The sequence below is a fragment of the Pseudophryne corroboree genome, chromosome 4 (genome assembly GCF_028390025.1).
Source record: "Pseudophryne corroboree isolate aPseCor3 chromosome 4, aPseCor3.hap2, whole genome shotgun sequence".
Classification (NCBI taxonomy): Eukaryota; Metazoa; Chordata; class Amphibia; order Anura; family Myobatrachidae; genus Pseudophryne; species Pseudophryne corroboree.
The window spans coordinates 486,419,371-486,440,292 of record NC_086447.1 but is presented as its reverse complement, the minus strand read 5'-3'; the positions used below and the strand labels follow the sequence as shown (position 1 = coordinate 486,440,292).

General features: G+C 47.2%; 1 protein-coding gene and 1 long non-coding RNA gene across 4 annotated transcripts in view; one reads left to right on the top strand and one right to left on the bottom strand.

Moving 5' to 3' along the window:
• The window catches only part of FOXO3 (forkhead box O3), a 198,829-nt gene extending 187,829 nt beyond the window's left edge, over window positions 1-11,000 (bottom strand). The window contains exon 1 of the mRNA XM_063917075.1: window positions 9,595-11,000. Coding sequence (XP_063773145.1) covers window positions 9,595-10,143 — 549 coding nt within the window. The 5' untranslated portion in view covers window positions 10,144-11,000. The remainder of the gene's footprint in view (window positions 1-9,594) is intronic.
• Window positions 10,868-20,922, top strand: part of LOC134909811 (uncharacterized) — a 317,263-nt gene continuing 307,208 nt past the window's right edge. For all 3 annotated transcript variants that reach the window (XR_010176036.1, XR_010176034.1, XR_010176035.1), the window contains exon 1: window positions 10,868-10,953. This is a non-coding gene — a long non-coding RNA (uncharacterized LOC134909811). The remainder of the gene's footprint in view (window positions 10,954-20,922) is intronic.

Here is a 20,922-nt window from a genome sequence, read left to right as displayed (position 1 = left end):
CACCCATCAGTGACCGGAGTGCGAGGTGTGCATGAGGAGCAATGGCGCACAGCGGCAGTGCTGTGCGCTACCTTGTTGAAGACAGAAGTCTTCTGCCGCCGATTTTCCGGAACACTTCTTGCTTCTGGCTCTGTAAGGGGGCCGGCGGCGCGGCGCCGGGAACGAACACCAAGGTCGGGTCCTGCGGTCGATCCCTCTGGAGCTAATGGTGTCCAGTAGCCTAAGAAGCCCAAACTACCACCAGTTAGGTAGGTTCGCTTCTTCTCCCCTTAGTCCCTCGCTGCAGTGAGTCTGTTGCCAGCAGATCTCACTGTAAAATAAAAAACCTAAAATATACTTTCTTTCTAGGAGCTCAGGAGAGCCCCTAGTGTGCATCCAGCTCAGCCGGGCACAAGATTCTAACGGAGGTCTGGAGGAGGGTCATAGTGGGAGGAGCCAGTGCACACCAGGTAGTCCTAAAGCTTTCTTTAGTTGTGCCCAGTCTCCTGCGGAGCCGCTATTCCCCATGGTCCTTACGGAGTCCCAGCATCCACTTAGGACGTCAGAGAAATATATATATATAATTTTATTTGTTGTACTCTTATATTATTACATAAAAAGTGTAGTTATTACATGGGTAGACCAACAAGGAACGCTATTTAAGTATCAATAGTGCTAATTTATACTATTAACCCAATGCTGGAACGGCAAAGAGCACAAATAATGGTAATTGTCTATCTTTTGGAATAGCTGATGGCCCTCTGAAAAGAATGGTATCACTATTTTTTTTACATGCACTTTTGTATGTATTAGCACTTACAGTATTTTCTATAGTGGGCAGTACGGATGGCGTAATGGTTAGCATTACTGCCTCACAGCACTGAGGTCATGGGTTTGATTCCCGCCATGGCTCTGTGTGGAGTTTGTATATTCTCCCCGTACTTGCGTGGGTTTCCTCCAGGTGCTCTGGTTTCCTCCCACAATCCAAAAATATACTGGTAGGTTAACTGGATCCCAACAAAATTAACCCTAGTGTGAATGTGTGTGTACATATGGTAGGGAATATAGATTGTAAGTTTCACTGGGGAAGGGACTGATGTGAATGGCCAAGTATTCTCTGTAAAGCACTGCGGAATAGGTGTGCGCTATTAAAATAACTGGTAATAAATAAAACAGTGTAGATGGTACATTTTCTGGTCACAAGTGATTGCACACAATACACCTTTAAAAGGGGCACTACAGTTTGATATACTTCCCCTCTCTTAACTGTCATTTTTACATGGATTGTGCAATTTAGTGCCATCGTCTCCAGCTCAGTCAATGGGGGAGATTCAAATGTTTGAAAAGTCAGTTGGGTGTCTGTTTTTTCCTGTCTATTAGATGGGAGTCTTTCTTTTTTTTTTTTCCCCCCTATCTAATAGACAGGAAAAAACAGACACCCAACTGACTTTTCAAACATTTGAATCTTCCCCATTGAGTCACTAAACCATTAGTTTCAAACTAATATCAAACTGATTATTTTGCACAGGCGGTGACCAGAAATTAATGCGAGAAAAGTATAAAACGGGTGTAGTATGGTATGCTGGCGGCCGGGCTCCCGGCGACCAGCATACTGGCGCCGGGAGCCCGACCGCCGGCATACCGACAGTGTGGAGAGCGCAAAGGTGCCCCTTGCGAGCTCGCTGCGCTCGCCACGCTGCGGGCACGGTGGCGCGCATTCTCCCTCCAGGGGGGTCGTGGCCCCCCACAAGGGAGAATAGCTGTCGGTATGCCGGGTGTCGGGATCCCGTCGCCGGTATACTATGTGCCGGGATCCCGACATTCGGCATACTGAAGACCACCCATATAAAACCCCATTAATTTTGTGGATACCGACACTGCCCGTGTGTGGATCATAGCATAGACAGTAACTAGGTCGAACACTATCGGTTGACAGTGACTAGGCAGACACCTGGAATAGGTCGACATGGTCATTAGGTCGACATGGAAAATGGTCGACATGAGTTTAAAAGTTTTTTTGGTGTGGTTCTTCTTTGTAAAGTGACCGAGAACCCCAATTAGTGCACGTGTCCGTTCGCCATGCTTCGGGCAAGGTGCCTTGCTGTGCTTGGCACAGGTTACCGTTCCCAATTGTAGTCCACGTGGATCGTAAAGCATGAAAAAGCTCAAAAATATTTTTAAAAACCCTCATGTCGACCTTAGTACTGGATACCCACTACCCACCTATCATAGTTGATCGCTCAACTAGCCATGTAGTTCAAACTTACAAATACTATGACAGAATGCTTTCAGCATTCCAGCAGTCGGGATGCCGGCAGTCATGTGACCGACGCCAGAAAACTGACATACCAAAAGTAAGTATCGGGGGTCACTGTTAGGACCCAGGAGCAGGACCATCTTAATAGCAGTGTAGGCCCCTGACATTTGGGGAGTTTAACCCTATCTGCCACCCCCACAGAGTCTTAACCAAAGTCGCCCCCCACCCCCGAGTCTTAGCCCTACGCACCGCCAACCCCAGAGTTCTAAAAGCCACCCCCCATCCCCCACAGTCCTATCCCTAGCCACCGCCTTCCAGAGTCTTAGACCTAGCCACCACCCAAGACAGATCAGGGTTAAGGTAGTGGACAGGGGAGGGGTAAGATAATTACCCAATAATAATTAATAATAATAAATAATAATAATATTAATAATAATTACCTAAAATACCTAATAATTAATCTCCTGTCTGTATTCTCAATGTCGGGATGCCTGTGTCGGTCATGTGACTGCCAGCATCCCATACCAAACCCTACATGACAACCAATAAACAGTCTACTGCAAAGAATAATGGGGCAGATGTATTAACCTGGAGAAAGCATAAGGAAGTGATAAACCAGTGATATGTGCAAGGTGATAAAGGCACCAGCCAATCAGCTCCTAACTGTTATTTTACATATTGGAGCTGATTGGCTGGTGCCTTTATCACCTTGCACATATCACTGGTTTATCACTTCCTTATGCCTTCTCCAGGTTAATACATCTGCCCCATTATTACTTGGTCAGTTTGGTAAAGAGCTAGGGCTGATCTCTAACATATATTTCAGGTAATGCTGCTGAACTGTTGAGGAACTAAACTATTACCCCTTTTCCACCTACGAGCACGGGTCGCAGCCGGGTGGCTGACACGGGAGCTGCCCCCTGCTGCGACCCGTGCTCGGTCCCTTTCCCATCAGCAGTCACAACCCGGCATATGCCGGGTTGGTGACGCTTCTAGTGACGCGGCAGGGGCGGCGCAGGGAGATCACATGATCTCCCAGCGCCGCCCTTCCATACAGTGTAAACGGGAGCCGTGTCGCATCGACACGGCTCCCGTTTACACTACAACCCTACCCGGATCATTCCCGTGTCCTACCCAGGTAGATAGCCGGGTAGGATTCACGGGTCACTTGATCCGGGTTGACCGTTTTCCACTTGCAAAAAACACGGGTAAATGCGCACCCCCGTGCATTTACCCGTGTTTTTTGAGCTAGTGGAAAAGGGGTATAAGCAACTGGCCCCAAGCAGAATGCTGACAGTTACCCAGTTAAAAAAAAAAAAAAGTTAAATGGTATTTTGAATCATTTCATTAGTGGAGAAATGTCTTTTTTAAGGCTGAGCTCTTGTGCATTTGATGTATAGCCAATAGAGTCTGCAAAGGATTATTTAGTTTTCCCATTCGACCAGGACAAAATGCCTTTGCCTACTTTCCAAACAAGATACATGTATAATATGAACCGCTCAACCCTTTCATGTCACATTTCATTTGAGGCCAAGCCAGATCCAATGTGTTTTGTTATATTAATGGAACTCCAGTCTCAATAACTGACAAATAAGGGGTAGGGGGGGATTTAATTGGCAGCTAACTGATTGCGCTACCCGATTCAAAAAGTTGCAGGAAAGCACAGCAAGTGTTAATTGCTGCTACAGAGATTGATTGCGGTGTGGGTACCGTTGCTATAAAAAAATTTTTTTAAAAAGCTGCCCCGCGATCCCTAACACCGCCGATTCCACATCTGATTACTAGCAGCAGAATTTTTATGCTGTCAGGTCTCATCCAAGTCCACTCACGCGCACTACTGAAGGGGATCAAAACAGTTCCCTCTGCACAACCCAGACAGTCTTCCCACAGGAAGGAGTGGGGCTTTCGGACAAACACCATCAAAAGGTGGTATCAATTCCCGCTGTCAAACTCTGAAAACTTTCAATTTCTGGAGTTTGATGAATGAAGGTCCGCATACTGCAGTATGAGGATGGCGGCCATGAATACTGAATAGCTCCGATACATGGATTTTACATACATGTAAGTGAAAATTACTATTTCACTTCCATTTGATCTTAAACCAAATTGCAATTAAATGTAAAGCCGTGGACCATTTACATAGGCATGTGTGAAACTGGACCACTATTGTATGTCCACTGTCCTTCTACACAGAGGGTGTTTTGCTCACTTTTACAAATACAATGGGGTCAATTCTATTCGGCAACTAAAGAATAGCGCCGGGAATTAGCTCCCGACGCTATTCAATTCTGCTACTAGTTGCCCGCAATTGTCGGGAATTCTTCTCTCATCCCCGGGGGATGAGAGAAGAAACCCGACAAAAGTGCTGCCTCGCGGCCGGCGCGAAGCTGATTCTGTCGGGAATCAGCCTCGCGCCGGGTAGTTAAGTCGGAGAATGCCCGTTCTCCCGACAAAACTACCTGTTAAGTCGGCGAGAACGGGACATCGCCGACTTAACTTTAGCTGAATTGAATAGCGTCGGGAGCTAATTCCCGGCGCTATTCTTTAGTTGCCGAATAGAATTGACCCCAAGGTGCAACCTCAGGCACATCATCTGCCTCACAACCAACTGGATTATTGCTGGAACTGCCCACTAGCAAAATATCTCTCGCTGACAAATTGAAGCTGATTGATTATATTAGTAAATGGCTGTATTAATCTTTGCCATGGTGGTCAATGTATTTATACTGTACAGAACTTGCCGACTAGTGGTCATTCCCTTAGCATCAATCTATTTGTAGATTCTAGCAATGGTGTCACTAGGTGTATTTGAGATAGCAGTTTTAGGGGGGGGGGGGGGGGGGACACACATTTACTTAGCAGTGATAAGAGCAGAGAAGTGACCCAGTGGAGGAGTTGCCCGTTGCAACCAATCAGCACTAAAGTAACTTCTATAATTTGCATACTATAAAAATATATAAAGCTGCCGATTGGTTGATGGGGCAACTTCTCCACTCTTATCACTGCTTAGTAAATGTCCCCCTTAGTCACCAGAAAACAGAACTAGACTGTATATTATGTGCAATAATTAAGAATCCCATTTCTCTAGGACTAATCAATCTCAGTTTAAGCAACTACATTATTACATGTCAGACAATTTCACAAATGCAACAATGTGAGGATTTCTATCACCATGCCACATTAGATCTAGTGTTCACGCACGATTTTTAAAGGGCAAAACGCTCCCTGCCCCATTAGCGGCGCCCTGCTGTAAACAGCCAGCTGCCATGTGACTAGGGGCAGTGCGCTCACACGCTGCATCTATTCACTTTGTAATCAGAGCTTGGGGTAAGCCCAGCACCTCTGTAGGTGCAGAGCACGCCCCCACCAGTGATGCTGCTGGGTGTGGCAAGCCCCATTAGGAATGTCGCAGGGTGGGGTACGCCCTCATTGGTGCCGTTGAGAGGGCCGGCCTCAGCCTCATTAGTGATGCCGACAGGTCTGTAACCACTCCCTGGCTGTCCACACCCCCTTTTCGTGTGAGCGCACGCTGTCTCCAGCATACCGCCAGGGTAGATGCTATATCCAAGTGGCCTAAGGGACCTTTTACGTCAGGGGGAGGAGCCACGACACAAGGGGGAGGAGCTAGGCCAGTGGGATAGTTCCTCTACTATCCACGCCACCAACTATTACCTTTAGTAACCCGGTGGCGAGCAAAGCGGAGCGTGCCACCGAGCCCGAATCGTGGCGAGCGAAGCAAGCCTGCGGGGGTACTTTCCGGTTACCCTGTTAAGCCGTAGCTCCTCCCCCTGGTGACGTGTCTACTCCCCTAGTGACGTCAGAAGGTCCCTTTAGAACCAACCATACTGCCACCCTGCCCATATAAATTCCTGCGGGGGGAACACTAATATCAATGGTAACAGTCTACTTATGGGTCAAACAGTCTTTAAATCGCATATTTGTCACAAACCAAACTATAGAACAGCAGACTAAAATAAAGACAAAATCAAAGCAGAACTTTCATAACACAAGATAAATGACCACTGCTTCTGCAGTAGTTAAAACATTCAAAAGTAGTATTTAAATACATAGAATGACAGAAACTGAAGTGCATGGATGTAATTAGCATAACTGTTTAAAAGTAACCTCACAGTTTGGAGAGAATACACTTGTATATAGCTAACTGACTCTCCTTCCACTCACAGGGAGCACAGGTAGCAATACATAAGCCAGCACTGGAGAAACTATATGCACTACATTTGGAGTGGGACGACCAGGGACACATCAATAGTAATTAAGGCAACACTCTGCATATGAAAGCTAGGTAACATTTTCTAACATGGCTGATGGTCTGTGGTTTTAAATTACTGTAATTATGGATTATTAAATTAAAGCTACCACCTAGGACAAACATTGTGTGGTGCTCCTTTCCTCCTACTTGGAGCCCCAGGGTCTGCCACATGTAGCTGCTTTTCACAGGGCTCTGATGGTTCTTTGACAACGAATAGGTAGAATAGTTTTGCTAATGAACTTTAAAAGGTGGCAGAAGGGTGTGAGCAGTAGGACCAATTACAAGCTGGAGTTTCTTGATGCGAGTTTGTGATTTGTCCTCCCATTTCCCACCTCCTCCCAACCCCCAGGTATACTGAAAATCGTATTTCTCAACGGTAATGCCATGTTTACAGTACTACTTTTCAGATGATATTCTACTCCTGTTCTGGTTCATAGAACACAAATATTTAATGTTTACATAGCCTCCATATACAACAGACATTGCTAACCATAAGCAGTAATTTGTTAAAAGTGACTTCAATGCATATTTATAAACAGACACACACAATTTAATATTAAGCCCGCAAATATATTCACTCAATTAAACAGCACGTTTGAATTTAGAGAAGTTGCTCATATTGTTGAGTCACAACTACATTTTAGGGGGGCAATCCAATCACTTCCACCAGCAGCTGTCACTATTCACTTGTTGCTCTGTTCGGGAGTGAGTGCAGTGTGGGGGACGACACATTTCTGCTCATAGTCTCCTGGGGTTCCGAGGAGCAGAAGTGTGTGAAAAGCCAGTGGGGCAGATGTATTAACCTGGAGAAGGCATGAGGAAGTGATAAACCAGTGATATGTGCAAGGTGATAAAGGCACCAGCCAATCAGATCCTAACTGTTAATTTACATATTGGAGCTGATTGGCTGGTGCCATTATCACCGTACACATATCACTGGTTTATCACTTCCTCATGCCTTCTCCAGGTTAATACATCTACCCAATAGTTTGGCCACCATAACTAGGCCTTTAGATGGGTTTAGCCGCTATACGTACTTTACCAGGTCTATTTGGACATGACAACTGCGATAATTAATGGGCGCCGGCAAACAATTGAACTGCTCTATTGGGTGCCCATTAATTAGCGCAACCCAAATAACAATTACCCCCACAGGCTGGTGGCACACTAGGCTATATGTTGTTGAAACTATCTGTTCACTATAAACCAGATGCAGATTGTGTGCCTTCAGAACATCACTCACCAAATCCAATTTTACGTAAACAGAACACAATGAACTTTGTGTTTACAACTGCAAGCAATTATGAAAATTGTAATCCAGTGCACAGCCATATTTGATAAAAGTATGAACTTTAAGGCAGCAATTCAATTACTAACCTTGAAAATGCAGCCAAAACTCAGAAAATTGCGTCTTTAGCGTTTTGGCCGCAAACCCCTATGTACCAAGCTCCAGAATGCAATGTATTCCGGAACTTGGACCCAGTGGGTAATGCCATCCTTATGTGGTGTTGCTCAACAGTAGCCTATGGGCTTTTTTCTCAATCCCCCCTGATAGGGATCCAATCGGATTCCTCCTAGCTCTCACAGTGTCTTACTGCGCATGCAGAGAAGGACTCCCGAGTCCTGTACCTGAAGTCCAGTGATCGCAAAGGACAGCTATTATTGGGAAACATATCCTTTGCGATTTCTAGGTACATATCTGCGTTTTTAACACCAGTATGTAACCAATAAGCGACTGAATGTATCACATTGCGGATGTGAAGCTGTATCACAACATTGTAGCTGTTCCTGCACACCAATACGGGTTGTGAAAAATAAGTGGTCGTGAAGTGCTAGATAAACAGTCAGAATGTTGCAGCCATCACCACTAACTGTATTTCCCACTAAGGGACAAATTCAATTAGCCATGATGTTGTGCCAACACCATGCTTGATATTAACTCTTTACGACCCCTCGTCCATTTAAATGGACATCTTAAAAAAACGGTTACTGTATTGTGATGACAGTTGCCATTCAAATTCCAAGGTTTATTTAAACGTAGCACCGGATTTTAACGGTCGCTGCGAGTTTGAACGATAACTTTGCCCCAAAAAATGGTCATAAGGGGAGTCCCTTTTAAAAGTACAACGTGCTATAGCAATTGAAATTCAACAAAATAGTTATACAAACAGTAACTGGAGTTGCTAGAGTATCAAAATATTGAATTAGAATGAATTGCAATGTTTTGGTGTATGAGCTACAACACTAGCAAATCGCTGTAAATTAGGAAAGAAATTGAGTCTAAATGACTAAAAGGTATATGCAGAAATGATTTCCTACTGTAATATCTGAAAAAAAATGCTTTGTGGGGAGTGACAGATGATGCAGATTCATGCATGTGGCAATTTCTGGAGGCATTATATAGACTAATTTTGGGATGACTGCTAGATCAGCAACTGTATGCAGATTGTGTGTATATATATATATATATATATATATATATATATATATATATATATATATATATATACACACACACACACACACATACATGCAATCTCTAACATACACACTTCTCATTGTAAAATAATAAATTGCAAACTGTTTGGAAATAGTATTAGAAACCTCTCCAGACAGATGAGCAGTGCCAATTGCTTCTCTGAGTGATATCATTGCAGATGTTTTTTTTTGTCTCCGTGACATGACGTTAACACAAATGCTGAAGCCCAAGCTGCCATAGGTTCTGCTTTGTTTCTACAGAGGTAGCAGCACTTCCTGATGATCAAATAATGAAGTGCACTTTATTAGCAGCATCTGACTTAAATGACTTTCCTGATATGGCAGTAATAAGGACATACTTACTGTACATTCCCCTCACATGCTTTTGCATGTTGATTGATTTTTTTAGATGAAAAATAAATACAAATTTAAATCTGTGACGAGATTACATTACTGAACTTTTAGGACTGGATGAAGACTAGATCATTACTTTGTTTTGATATGTAAACAAACCAATTTGTGAGGGGGCGCTTTACGCAAATACTGTGGCGTGTATACACAGAGAGATTCTGTCACGCTACAATAGGTTAGTACATAGAATTACTCTCACCTTCCACCCTGCAGAGCTGTTGCTGTCGCCCTTGTCCTTGAAGTAGGGCACAGAGCGGACCATCCAGTCGTATATCTGGGAGAGGGTGAGCCTCTTGTCCGGGGAGCTGTCGATGGCCCTGGTGATCAGATCGGCATAGGACATATTTCCCCAGGCATTCCTGCGGGACGAGCACTTCCTCTGCTGCCCGGCCGCCCCGCTAGCAGAGCCCGCTCCTATCGGCGTCAGTGCCGCCTCCACCCCGCCGACCGGAGCCGCCAGGACGGTCATTGACGCCACATCTCCGCCGCTCACCAGCAGCAGGGTCCCTCGCTCTATCGAGTCGCACGCTGCGGCACCTGAGGCGGCTGACACCTCCTCGTCGTCGTCCTCTTCCTCCGGGATCATGGAGGACGTGTCCCCGACCTCGCCGCCAGGCTTCGAGGGACTGGACTGGGAGTCCAGGCGTTGTAGGGGCCATGTGCAGGATCGGGGCCGGCTCTGTGGCTCAAAGTCCGGGTCTATGTCCACGTCCCTCTCCGGGGAGGCGGGGGACGCAGCGGCTGCCATGCTGTGGGTGCTGCCCCCGGGAGGGAGGCGATGGCTGGGGGAGAGGGGGGCTGGCTGTTGCGGCGTGCGGGAAGGCTCCTCAGTGAGCGGCACAGCACAGCATCATCACCCGGCCAGCGAGGCAGGGAGCAGCTATGCGGGCGCACTCCCCCTGCTCATGACAGGTACAAGACCCGGGCTCCCTAGATGGACTCCATGTCCCCGCCGCACGGCTCCTTCTGGCTGCAGAGAGACGGCAGATTATCAGGCTGTAGTGTCCCGCAGCCACAGGGTGTAGCATCAATGCCCCCTTATCGCACTCACACAACTTGTCAGCAGCAGCCCCAGCCCTGCACTGCTGCTCCCCAGCCGCCGCGGCCGCTCGCTTCCAACCAGTCTTATCTATCGGCGCGGCCAGTACGGGTCCAGCACAGGTCTGTAACTTGAGCCGTGTCCCGGCCTCCAGGTACCCCGCATGTGTGGCTGTTACCACGCACTAGGCACACAGCCTCCCTGCTCCTGCTGCCATCTTGACAATTTCCCACCCCTCACTCAGATCCGTCCGTGTTGCAATGGTGGAGTGCAGAAGACAGAACTGCCAATGATCCCTGGGCTCTGTACGCCGGCAGCAACGCCTAGAGCTCCGCTCGGCTGTCCGGAGACACTGCTGCGCAGTGGTGGGGGATCGAGCCAGATGGCGATGTTATCCGGTGGGTGCAGGCTGACAGCGTACGGGTGGATGCTGTAGCAGAGGGAGCCTGTCACCCTGCACGACACTGCTGACTTCCACACTTCCCCTATTGACAAGCACAGGCCGCTACAGTAACACTAGTGAGTATGAGAGAGGTACACGCAGGGTCCACACAACCTAACAGCACCCAGTACTGCCTACTGGGAGGAGGCTGTGACGGGGGGAGGGGGTGCACACAGCACACACCCCTTCACTGCTGCATTACTGCATGTTTCTGCTCTGCTGTAGTGTTTACATTGGAGTCACTACTGGCCAGTGTGTCTGTACAGAGCTGAAGCTATTGCTCTCTGTTGTGTGATGTCATGCACTTATGTTTTAGGCAGTAGTTTGGACTGACAAGTAACATTCTACCGGTTTCCATGGAATGTTCTTTCAAGGACAAACATCAGAAGTGGGCATGCATTGTGAAATGCACTTGGTGGACAAATCGGCATACTTGCATGAATATAAAGTTATGCAGATAAATATATTTTGTGATTTATAAATTAGCCCATTATATGTATATAGTGGCTACAAATCTACCTGGTGCAGCCAATCTCCCTGACTGTGTCCACTTCAACATTTTAAAAAAACTGTTACTTTTTCTACTGAAATATAATTTACTGTTTCACATTTATTTCTTATTGTTAAAAGGGAATTATATTGTCTCTGAATTCATACTGGTTAAAGCACTACCTATGTAGTAACATGATGGTTGCTGCCTAATAGGGCCTATCTAGTATGGTCATCCTCAGAGGCAGAACTCTGGGAGGCAACGGAGTCATCTGCCGCCGGGCTCCTGCTCTGAAGGGGGGCTCTTCTTCAGAGTTACTTCTCTGACAATTACACATAACTTCATATAGTTACAATTCTCATGCTTCCTGTACTGGAGCAAATAGCTCCATCAGTAAAGTGTCTGCTGTCAGTGTGTTCTAATCCTGGGTATGACTGCTAAGAAATGTGTGATTTAAAATAAAAGACAATGAAATGTATATATACAGTATATAAAAAAATTCAGAACACTCCATGCACACACACAAACACACACATACATATATGCACACATACATACAGTACATATATTTATCTAAATATAAAGGGGGGGGCAATTGGTATCCTCCGGGCAACTGTGACGAACTTACGCCACTGGTCATTCTGCTAGAATGAGGAAATGTTGTCAGTCTATTCCATTTTCTCTGACGTCCTAGTGGATGCTGGGACTCCGTAAGGACCATGGGGAATAGCGGCTCCGCAGGAGACAGGGCACAAGAATAAAAGCTTTAGGATCAGGTGGTGTGCACTGGCTCCTCCCCCTATGACCCTCCTCCAAGCCTCAGTTAGATTTTTGTGCCCGAACGAGAAGGGTGCAGGCTAGGTGGCTCTCCTGAGCTGCTTAGAATAAAAGTATATTTTAGGTTTTTTATTTTCAGTGAGTCCTGCTGGCAACAGGCTCACTGCATCGTGGGACTAAGGGGAGAAGAAACGGACTCACCTGCGTGCAGAGTGGATCGGGTTTCTTAGGCTACTGGACATTAGCTCCAGAGGGACGATCACAGGTTCAGCCTGGATGGGTCCCGGAGCCGCGCCGCCGGCCCCCTTACAGAGCCAGAAGAGCGAAGAGGTCCGGTGAAATCGGCGGCAGAAGACGATCCTGTCTTCAGACTAAGGTAGCGCACAGCACCGCAGCTGTGCGCCATTGCTCTCAGCACACTTCACACTCCGGTCACTGAGGGTGCAGGGCGCTGGGGGGGAGCGCCCTGAGACGCAATATAACATGATATACCTTAGATTGGCTAAAGAATACATCACATATAGCTCTGGGGCTATATGGATGTATTTTAACCCCTGCCATTTTTTACAGAAAAAGCGGGAGATAAGGACGTCGTGAAGGGGCGGAGCCTATCTCCTCAGCACACAAGCGCCATTTTCCCTCACAGCTCCGCTGGAAGGACGGCTCCCTGACTCTCCCCTGCAGACTTGCTACTGAATCAGGGTAAAAAAGAGAAGAGGGGGCACTATTGGCAGCTAAAAACTATATAAACAGCAGCTATAAGGGAATAACACTTATATAAGGTTATCCCTGTATATATATATATATATATAGCGCTTGGTGTGTGCTGGCAGACTCTCCCTCTGTCTCTCCAAAGGGCTTGTGGGGTCCTGTCCTCTATCAGAGCATTCCCGGTGTGTGTGCTGTGTGTCGGTACGTGTGTGTCGACATGTATGAGGAGGAAAATGATGTGGAGGCGGAGCAATTGCCTGGGTTAGTGATGTCACCCCCTAGGGAGTCGACACCTGACTGGATGATCGTATTTAAAGAATTAAGTGATAATGTCAGCACTTTGCAAAGAACGGTTGATGACATGAGACAGCCGGCAAATCAATTAGTGCCTGTCCAGGCGTCTCAGACACCGTCAGGGGCCCTAAAACGCCCGTTACCTCAGTGGGTCGACACAGATCCAGACACAGATACTGAGTCTAGTGTCGACGGTGAGGAGACAAACGTAATGTCCAGTAGGGCCACACGTTACATGATCACGGCAATGAAGGAAGCATTGAACATTTCTGACACTACAAGTACCACAAAGAAGGGTATTATGTGGGGTGTGAAAAAACTACCAATAGTTTTCCCTGAGTCAGATGAGTTAAATGAGGTGTGTGATAAAGCGTGGGTTTCCCCCGACAAAAAACTGCTAATTTCTAAAAAATTATTGGCACTATATCCTTTCCCGTTAGAGGTTAGGACACGTTGGGAAACACCCCCTAGGGTAGATAAGGCGCTCACACGTTTATCTAAACAAGTAGCGTTACCGTCTCCTGATACGGCCACCCTCAAAGAACCAGCAGATAGAAGGCTGGAAAATATTCTTAAAAGTATATACACACATACTGGTGTTATACTGCGACCAGCAATCGCTTCAGCCTGGATGTGCAGTGCTGGCGTCGCGTGGTCGGATTCCCTGACTGAAAATATTGATACCCTGGATAGGGACAATATACTGTTAACTATAGAGCATTTGAAGGATGCATTACTATATATGCGTGATGCACAGAGGGATATTTGCACCCTGGCATCAAGAGTAAGTGCTATGTCCATTTCTGCCAGAAGAGCGTTATGGACGCGACAGTGGTCAGGCGATGCGGATTCCAAACGACATATGGAAGTATTGCCGTATAAAGGGGAGGAGTTATTTGGGGCTGGTCTATCGGACCTGGTGGCCACGGCAACGGCTGGAAAATCCACCTTTTTACCCCAGGTCACTTCACATCAGCAGAAAAAGACACCGTCTTTTCAAACTCAGTCCTTTCGTTCCCATAAGTACAAGCGAGCTAAAGGCCATTCCTTCCTGCCGCGGGGCAGAGGAAGGGGAAAAAGACTGCACCATGCAGCCGCTTCCCAGGAGCAGAAGCCCTCCCCTGCTTCTGCCAAGTCTTCAGCATGACGCTGGGGCTTTACAAGCAGACTCAGACATGGTGGGGGCCCGTCTCAAGAATTTCAACGCGCAGTGGGCTCACTCGCAAGTGGACCCCTGGATTCTACAGGTGGTATCGCAGGGGTACAAACTGGAATTCGAGGCGTTTCCCCCTCGCCGGTTCCTGAAGTCTGCTCTACCAAAGTCTCCCTCCGACAGGGAGGCAGTTTTGGAAGCCATTCACAAGCTGTATTCCCAGCAGGTGATAGTCAAGGTACCCCTCCTACAACAGGGAAAGGGGTTTTATTCCACGGTGTTTGTGGTACCGAAGCCGGACGGCTCGGTGAGACCAATTTTAAATCTAAAATCCCTGAACACTTACATAAAGAGGTTCAAATTCAAGATGGAATCACTCAGAGCGGTGATAGCAAACCTGGATATGGTGTCTCTGGACATCAAGGATGCTTATCTCCACGTCCCAATCTACCCGTCTCACCAAGGGCACCTCAGGTTTATAGTACAAAACTGTCATTATCAGTTTCAGACGCTGCCGTTTGGGTTGTCCACGGCACCTCGGGTCTTTACCAAGGTAATGGCCGAAATGATGATTCTTCTTCGAAGAAAAGGCATCTTAATTATCCCTTACTTGGACGATCTCCTGATAAGGGCAAGGTCCAGGGAACAGTTAGAAGTCGGAGTAGCACTATCTCAGGTAGTGTTACGTCAGCACGGGTGGATCCTAAATATTCCAAAATCGCAGCTGATTCCAACGACACGTCTACTGTTCCTAGGAATGATTCTGGACACAGTCCAGAAAAAGGTGTTTCTCCCGGAGGAGAAGGCCAGGGAGTTATCCGAGCTAGTCAGGAACCTCCTAAAACCAGGCCAGGTGTCAGTGCATCAGTGCACGAGGGTCCTGGGAAAAATGGTGGCTTCTTACGAAGCGATTCCATTCGGAAGATTCCATGCAAGAACGTTTCAGTGGGATCTACTGGACAAATGGTCCGGATCGCATCTTCAGATGCATCAGCGGATAACCCTGTCGACAAGGACAAGGGTGTCTCTTCTGTGGTGGCTGCAGAGTGCTCATCTACTAGAGGGCCGCAGATTTGGCATTCAGGATTGGGTCCTGGTGACCACGGACGCCAGCCTGAGAGGCTGGGGGGCAGTCACACAGGGAAAAAATTTCCAGGGCTTGTGGTCAAGCATGGAAACATCTCTTCATATAAACATTCTGGAACTAAGGGCCATTTACAATGCCCTAAGTCAAGCGAAACCCGTGCTTCAGGGTCAGGCGGTATTGATCCAATCGGACAACATCACGTCAGTCGCCCACGTAAACAGACAGGGCGGCACGAGAAGCAGGAGGGCAATGGCAGAAGCTGCAAGGATTCTTCGCTGGGCGGAAAATCATGTGATAGCTCTGTCAGCAGTGTTCATTCCGGGAGTGGACAACTGGGAAGCAGACTTCCTCAGCAGACACGACCTTCACCCGGGAGAGTGGGGACTTCACCCAGAAGTCTTCCACCTGATTGTAAACCGTTGGGAAAAACCAAAGGTGGACATGATGGCGTCACGTCTAAACAAAAAACTAGACAGATATTGCGCCAGGTCAAGGGACCCTCAGGCAATAGCGGTGGACGCTCTGGTGACACCGTGGGTGTACCAGTCAGTGTATGTGTTCCCTCCTCTGCCTCTCATACCAAAAGTACTGAGAATCATAAGAAGGAGAGGAGTAAGAACGATACTCGTGGTTCCGGATTGGCCAAGAAGGACTTGGTACCCGGAACTTCAAGAGATGCTCACGGAAGACCCGTGGCCTCTGCCTCTAAGAAAGGACCTGCTCCAACAGGGGCCTTGTCTGTTCCAAGACTTACCGCGGCTGCGTTTGACGGCATGGCGGTTGAACGCCGGATCCTGAAGGAAAAAGGCATTCCAGATGAAGTCATCCCTACCCTGGTCAAAGCCAGGAAGGATGTAACCGCAAAACATTATCACCGCATTTGGCGAAAATATGTTGCGTGGTGTGAGGCCAAGAAGGCCCCTACAGAGGAATTTCAACTGGGTCGTTTCCTCCATTTCCTGCAAAAAGGACTGTCTATGGGCCTAAAATTAGGGTCCATTAAGGTTCAAATTTCGGCCCTGTCGATTTTCTTCCAGAAAGAACTGGCTTCAGTACCTGAAGTTCAGACATTTGTAAAAGGGGTACTGCATATACAACCTCCTTTTGTGCCTCCAGTGGCACCTTGGGATCTCAATGTTGTTTTGAGGTTCCTTAAGTCACATTGGTTTGAACCACTCACCACTGTGGACTTAAAATATCTCACATGGAAGGTGACGATGCTGTTAGCCCTGGCTTCAGCCAGGCGTGTGTCAGAATTGGCGGCTTTATCATATAAAAGCCCTTACTTAATTTTTCATTCTGACAGGGCAGAATTGAGGACTCGTCCTCAATTTCTCCCTAAGGTGGTTTCTGCCTTTCACATGAACCAACCTATTGTGGTGCCTGCGGCTACTAGGGACTTGGAGGACTCCAAGTTACTTGACGTTGTCAGGGCCCTGAAAATATATGTTTCCAGGACGGCGGGAGTCAGAAAGTCTGACTCGCTGTTTATCCTGTATGCACCCAACAAGCTGGGTGCTCCTGCTTCTAAGCAGACTATTGCTCGTTGGATTTGTAGTACAATTCAGCTTGCACATTCTGTGGCAGGCCTGCCACAGCCAAAATCTGTGAAAGCCCATTCCACAAGGAAAGTGGGCTCATCTTGGGCGGCTGCCCGAGGGGTCTCGGCTTTACAACTTTGCCGAGCAGCTACTTGGTCAGGGGCAAACACGTTTGCTAAATTCTACAAATTTGATACCCTGGCTGAGGAGGACCTGGAGTTCTCTCATTCGGTGCTGCAGAGTCATCCGCACTCTCCCGCCCGTTTGGGAGCTTTGGTATAATCCCCATGGTCCTTACGGAGTCCCAGCATCCACTAGGACGTCAGAGAAAATAAGATTTTACTTACCGATAAATCTATTTCTCGTAGTCCGTAGTGGATGCTGGGCGCCCATCCCAAGTGCGGATTGTCTGCAATACTTGTACATAGTTATTGTTAACTAAATCGGGTTATTGTTGTTGTGAGCCATCTTTTCAGAGGCTCCTTCGTTGTTATCATACTGTTAACTGGGTTCAGATCACAAGTTGTACGGTGTGATTGGTGTGGCTGGTATGAGTCTTACCCGGGATTCAATATCCTTCCTTATTATGTACGCTCGTCCGGGCACAGTATCCTAACTGAGGCTTGGAGGAGGGTCATAGGGGGAGGAGCCAGTGCACACCACCTGATCCTAAAGCTTTTATTCTTGTGCCCTGTCTCCTGCGGAGCCGCTATTCCCCATGGTCCTTACGGAGTCCCAGCATCCACTACGGACTACGAGAAATAGATTTATCGGTAAGTAAAATCTTATTTTTAAAGTAAAAGAAACATAGCTCTCTAGTTACCTCCCTGTCACTGGACACTGAGGGGCGATTTCAATTGTTTTTGGCCGCCTGTAGGTCCCCTTTACAGTGATGGGAGCTAATCAGTTGTTTGTGCCAATGGGCCTGAATACCATGCTCATTACTTCTGCATACACCCTCTTTAGGTTGCGAGCAGAAACCTGCAAAAAGTCCAGCTTTTGGGCACCCAAACTGCCATTTCGGCAGCATGCACAATACTTTGCATAGGTTTAGACAGTTTATGCGTCACTTGCACCCTTCTGCACCTATTTCTTAAACGCACCCAAAAACAATTGTTTTCCCCATATGCTGTGCAAAGGGCTGATCATGCTTCCCCCTGTATAGGGGGAAGCGCCCCCAGGCTGAGCGTGACACCTTAGGGCACCACCACAGCCACCCAGTGCCATGCAGATCCTGCTGACCACATACAGTACAACAGGGTGCAGAGGGGGAGGTGTGTACTAGGTACAGGAGTTGGCACTCACCATCTTGATGGAGTGCTGGTACTGGATCCTGGGCAGCATGTCCTGGCTCTGCCAACAGGTGGTGTCCACCTGGTTGTTGTAGTTGATGCCGTGCTACAGGTGGCAGGACTTGGTGACCCTGGTCTGCATGCAGTACTGGATGGGGTGGGAGGGTTAGGTGTTGGTGGCTGCAGCGTTAACAAACTCAACCATGCAGTCTGTTTGGTGGGGTGATTATATGGGGGTCTCTCCTGCAGTGTGCTGGCTAATTACAGGGTGGTCTGGGTGCTGGAAGCCCCCTGTGATATGCTGGCTCATGGCTGAAGCTGCCACAAACTTCTAGCAAGCTTTCTTCACTGCTGGGATTCCGGCTGAAGCTGCTCTCTGGAGCAGGGTTTGAGGCCGCGGTTGAGAGGATACGTGTGTCTCTGCAATGGCCAGGGCGGTACAGAGATCTGGCTGTCTGCATGGGGGCTATGGTGACAATGTGGCTGGATACTGGGCCAAATCATTCAATTGTACAGTGCACCGGCTCAGGGGATACACCCCACCCCACCCCACCCCCCCTCTGGCTGAGCCCACCCATGGCACTTGGAAAAAATAAACCTTATTGACAGGTGACCCCCAAAGGCATGTTGCCCCCACCGGAATCTTCCTGGTAAAGCCTATGGCCAATTCGCCACTGAGTGAATCTCCAGAAAGTGAACATAAAGTCCCGTGCATCACACGCATTTACATATTTTTTTTTTACATTTTAAACTGGTTTGTTACAAAATTGTTGTTATGTGAAAACTTAATTGCTTAGTAGCAATGCTTTACCCTATAACTTAAGACCCACTAAAATCTTGGTATTTTGGAGAAGTACGTCGTGAATTTGTGTAGCTGTCCCATGCATCACAGAGAATCGCCCCACTGCGTCTCGGGCCACCACAGTAAATTCCATCCTTGCCTACTTTTGTGCATTAGTAGAACCTCCATAAAATGGACTTGATGAAAATAGTAAAAATATCACATCAAAGTACAACCTGTTACCTCTATAGGACTGTTCCATTTATCCATTAACATTTCCATGTTAATTTCCAAAACTGCTTCTCAGTTTAGCTTATTTTATGTCTCAGATTAAAGATAAGAGTGGGGCATCTGCATTGTCTTTATAATATGTCTCTTAGGTGTTTGTAGCTTTTATAACATTTGCCAAAGTGCACCTACACATGTCCTTTCCCACACAAGTGCAAGCGTAAGAGACCCAATTCCCGAGACTTCAGTTTCCCTATGAAAAAAAAAGATTATGCATCCTCTTGCAAAGCAGGGAATGACATATAAATTCACCCTCACCTCATCTCATTTATTGTCCCACAAAATGAAATCTTGTTCCTGTACTTCCCGCACACTCCTAATCCGCAACTAAGGACCGCAACAAGCTCTACTCCTCCGATCACCCCCTGCAGGGGTCACCATGCTGGCCGTATTTGTGCGTTTGCCCATAAAACTGAGTGCAATCATTTTTGTGTTTTTTAAACAAAACTTTATTTTATTTATTTAAAATATTACTTGTAATTCCCTATACTATTCCTATTGTCCATAGTCCAATAAGCACAGCTCAGATAAGAGAAACCCACGTCTACAAGGGTTTCAGATAGTATCAGTGGTTGTTTGATAGGCACTTGGCCTTTATGCGACCTATTATTTGCAGGCAAATCATGAATGAACGCCAAGTTCCTAAGATTAAATTAAACAGGTGCACACAGTGCCCATGTGGCACTAGCGTAAGGGTTGCATTGTAACATAACCAGATGAAGACATTACTGTCAAATATGATTTGCATTGCATTCTACTCACTTAAAGGCATTACCTTGCCAGTCTGGAAAGTAATATAATTCCATTTTACAAACAGTAGCTGTTTAGAAGCCATGCAAATTTTCCAACTAATCATTTTTATTTTGTTGAGCTAAACCAAATTACTTATGCAGTACCCTTCATATAAGAAACTCACCACTGTCTATTAAGGTGGGTACACACTAATAGATATATCTGCAGATCAGTTGATCTGCAGATATATCTATGGACGGATCGGGCAGTGTGCTGTGCATACACACTGGCCGTTCCGTCGGGGACTGACGTCATGAACTGGGCGGGCGTGTACACACGCCCGCCCAGTTCAGCTGTCAATCACCGCCGGCCGCCGCAGCATGTGCACGGGCGGTCGGCCGACCGCCCCGTACACACACAGCGACGCGCCAATATATCGGTAGATATATTGGCCGTCGGCTGTGCTGCGCAGCCGACGCGATACGTCTGTGAACGACGGAGTTCACAGACGTATCGGCCGTACACACTGGCCGACGGTCCCGCGATATATCGGCCGTTCAAGAGAACGGCCAATATATCGACCAGTGTGTACGGGCCTTTACAGTGTAATCTAGAGTGTTTGAAGAGACAAGTGAATTAAGTTATGTAACAGTTTTCTGAAAAAAATAGTTTTCTTTAATGGATGAAGGTGTTGTGACCTATGGATCATAGTAAGGGTGGGTACACATTAGGACGATCGGCAATTGGGCTGATGGTTGGGGTCCTGCACCATGCCAGATTGCCGGTACACACTAGCCGGATGTACTGTAATAAACAACAGAATGAGTCTCGTTCCGTCCTTCATTACACTCCACCATGTTGCATGCAATATCTTCTGATTGGCCATGGAGAACGGCTGAC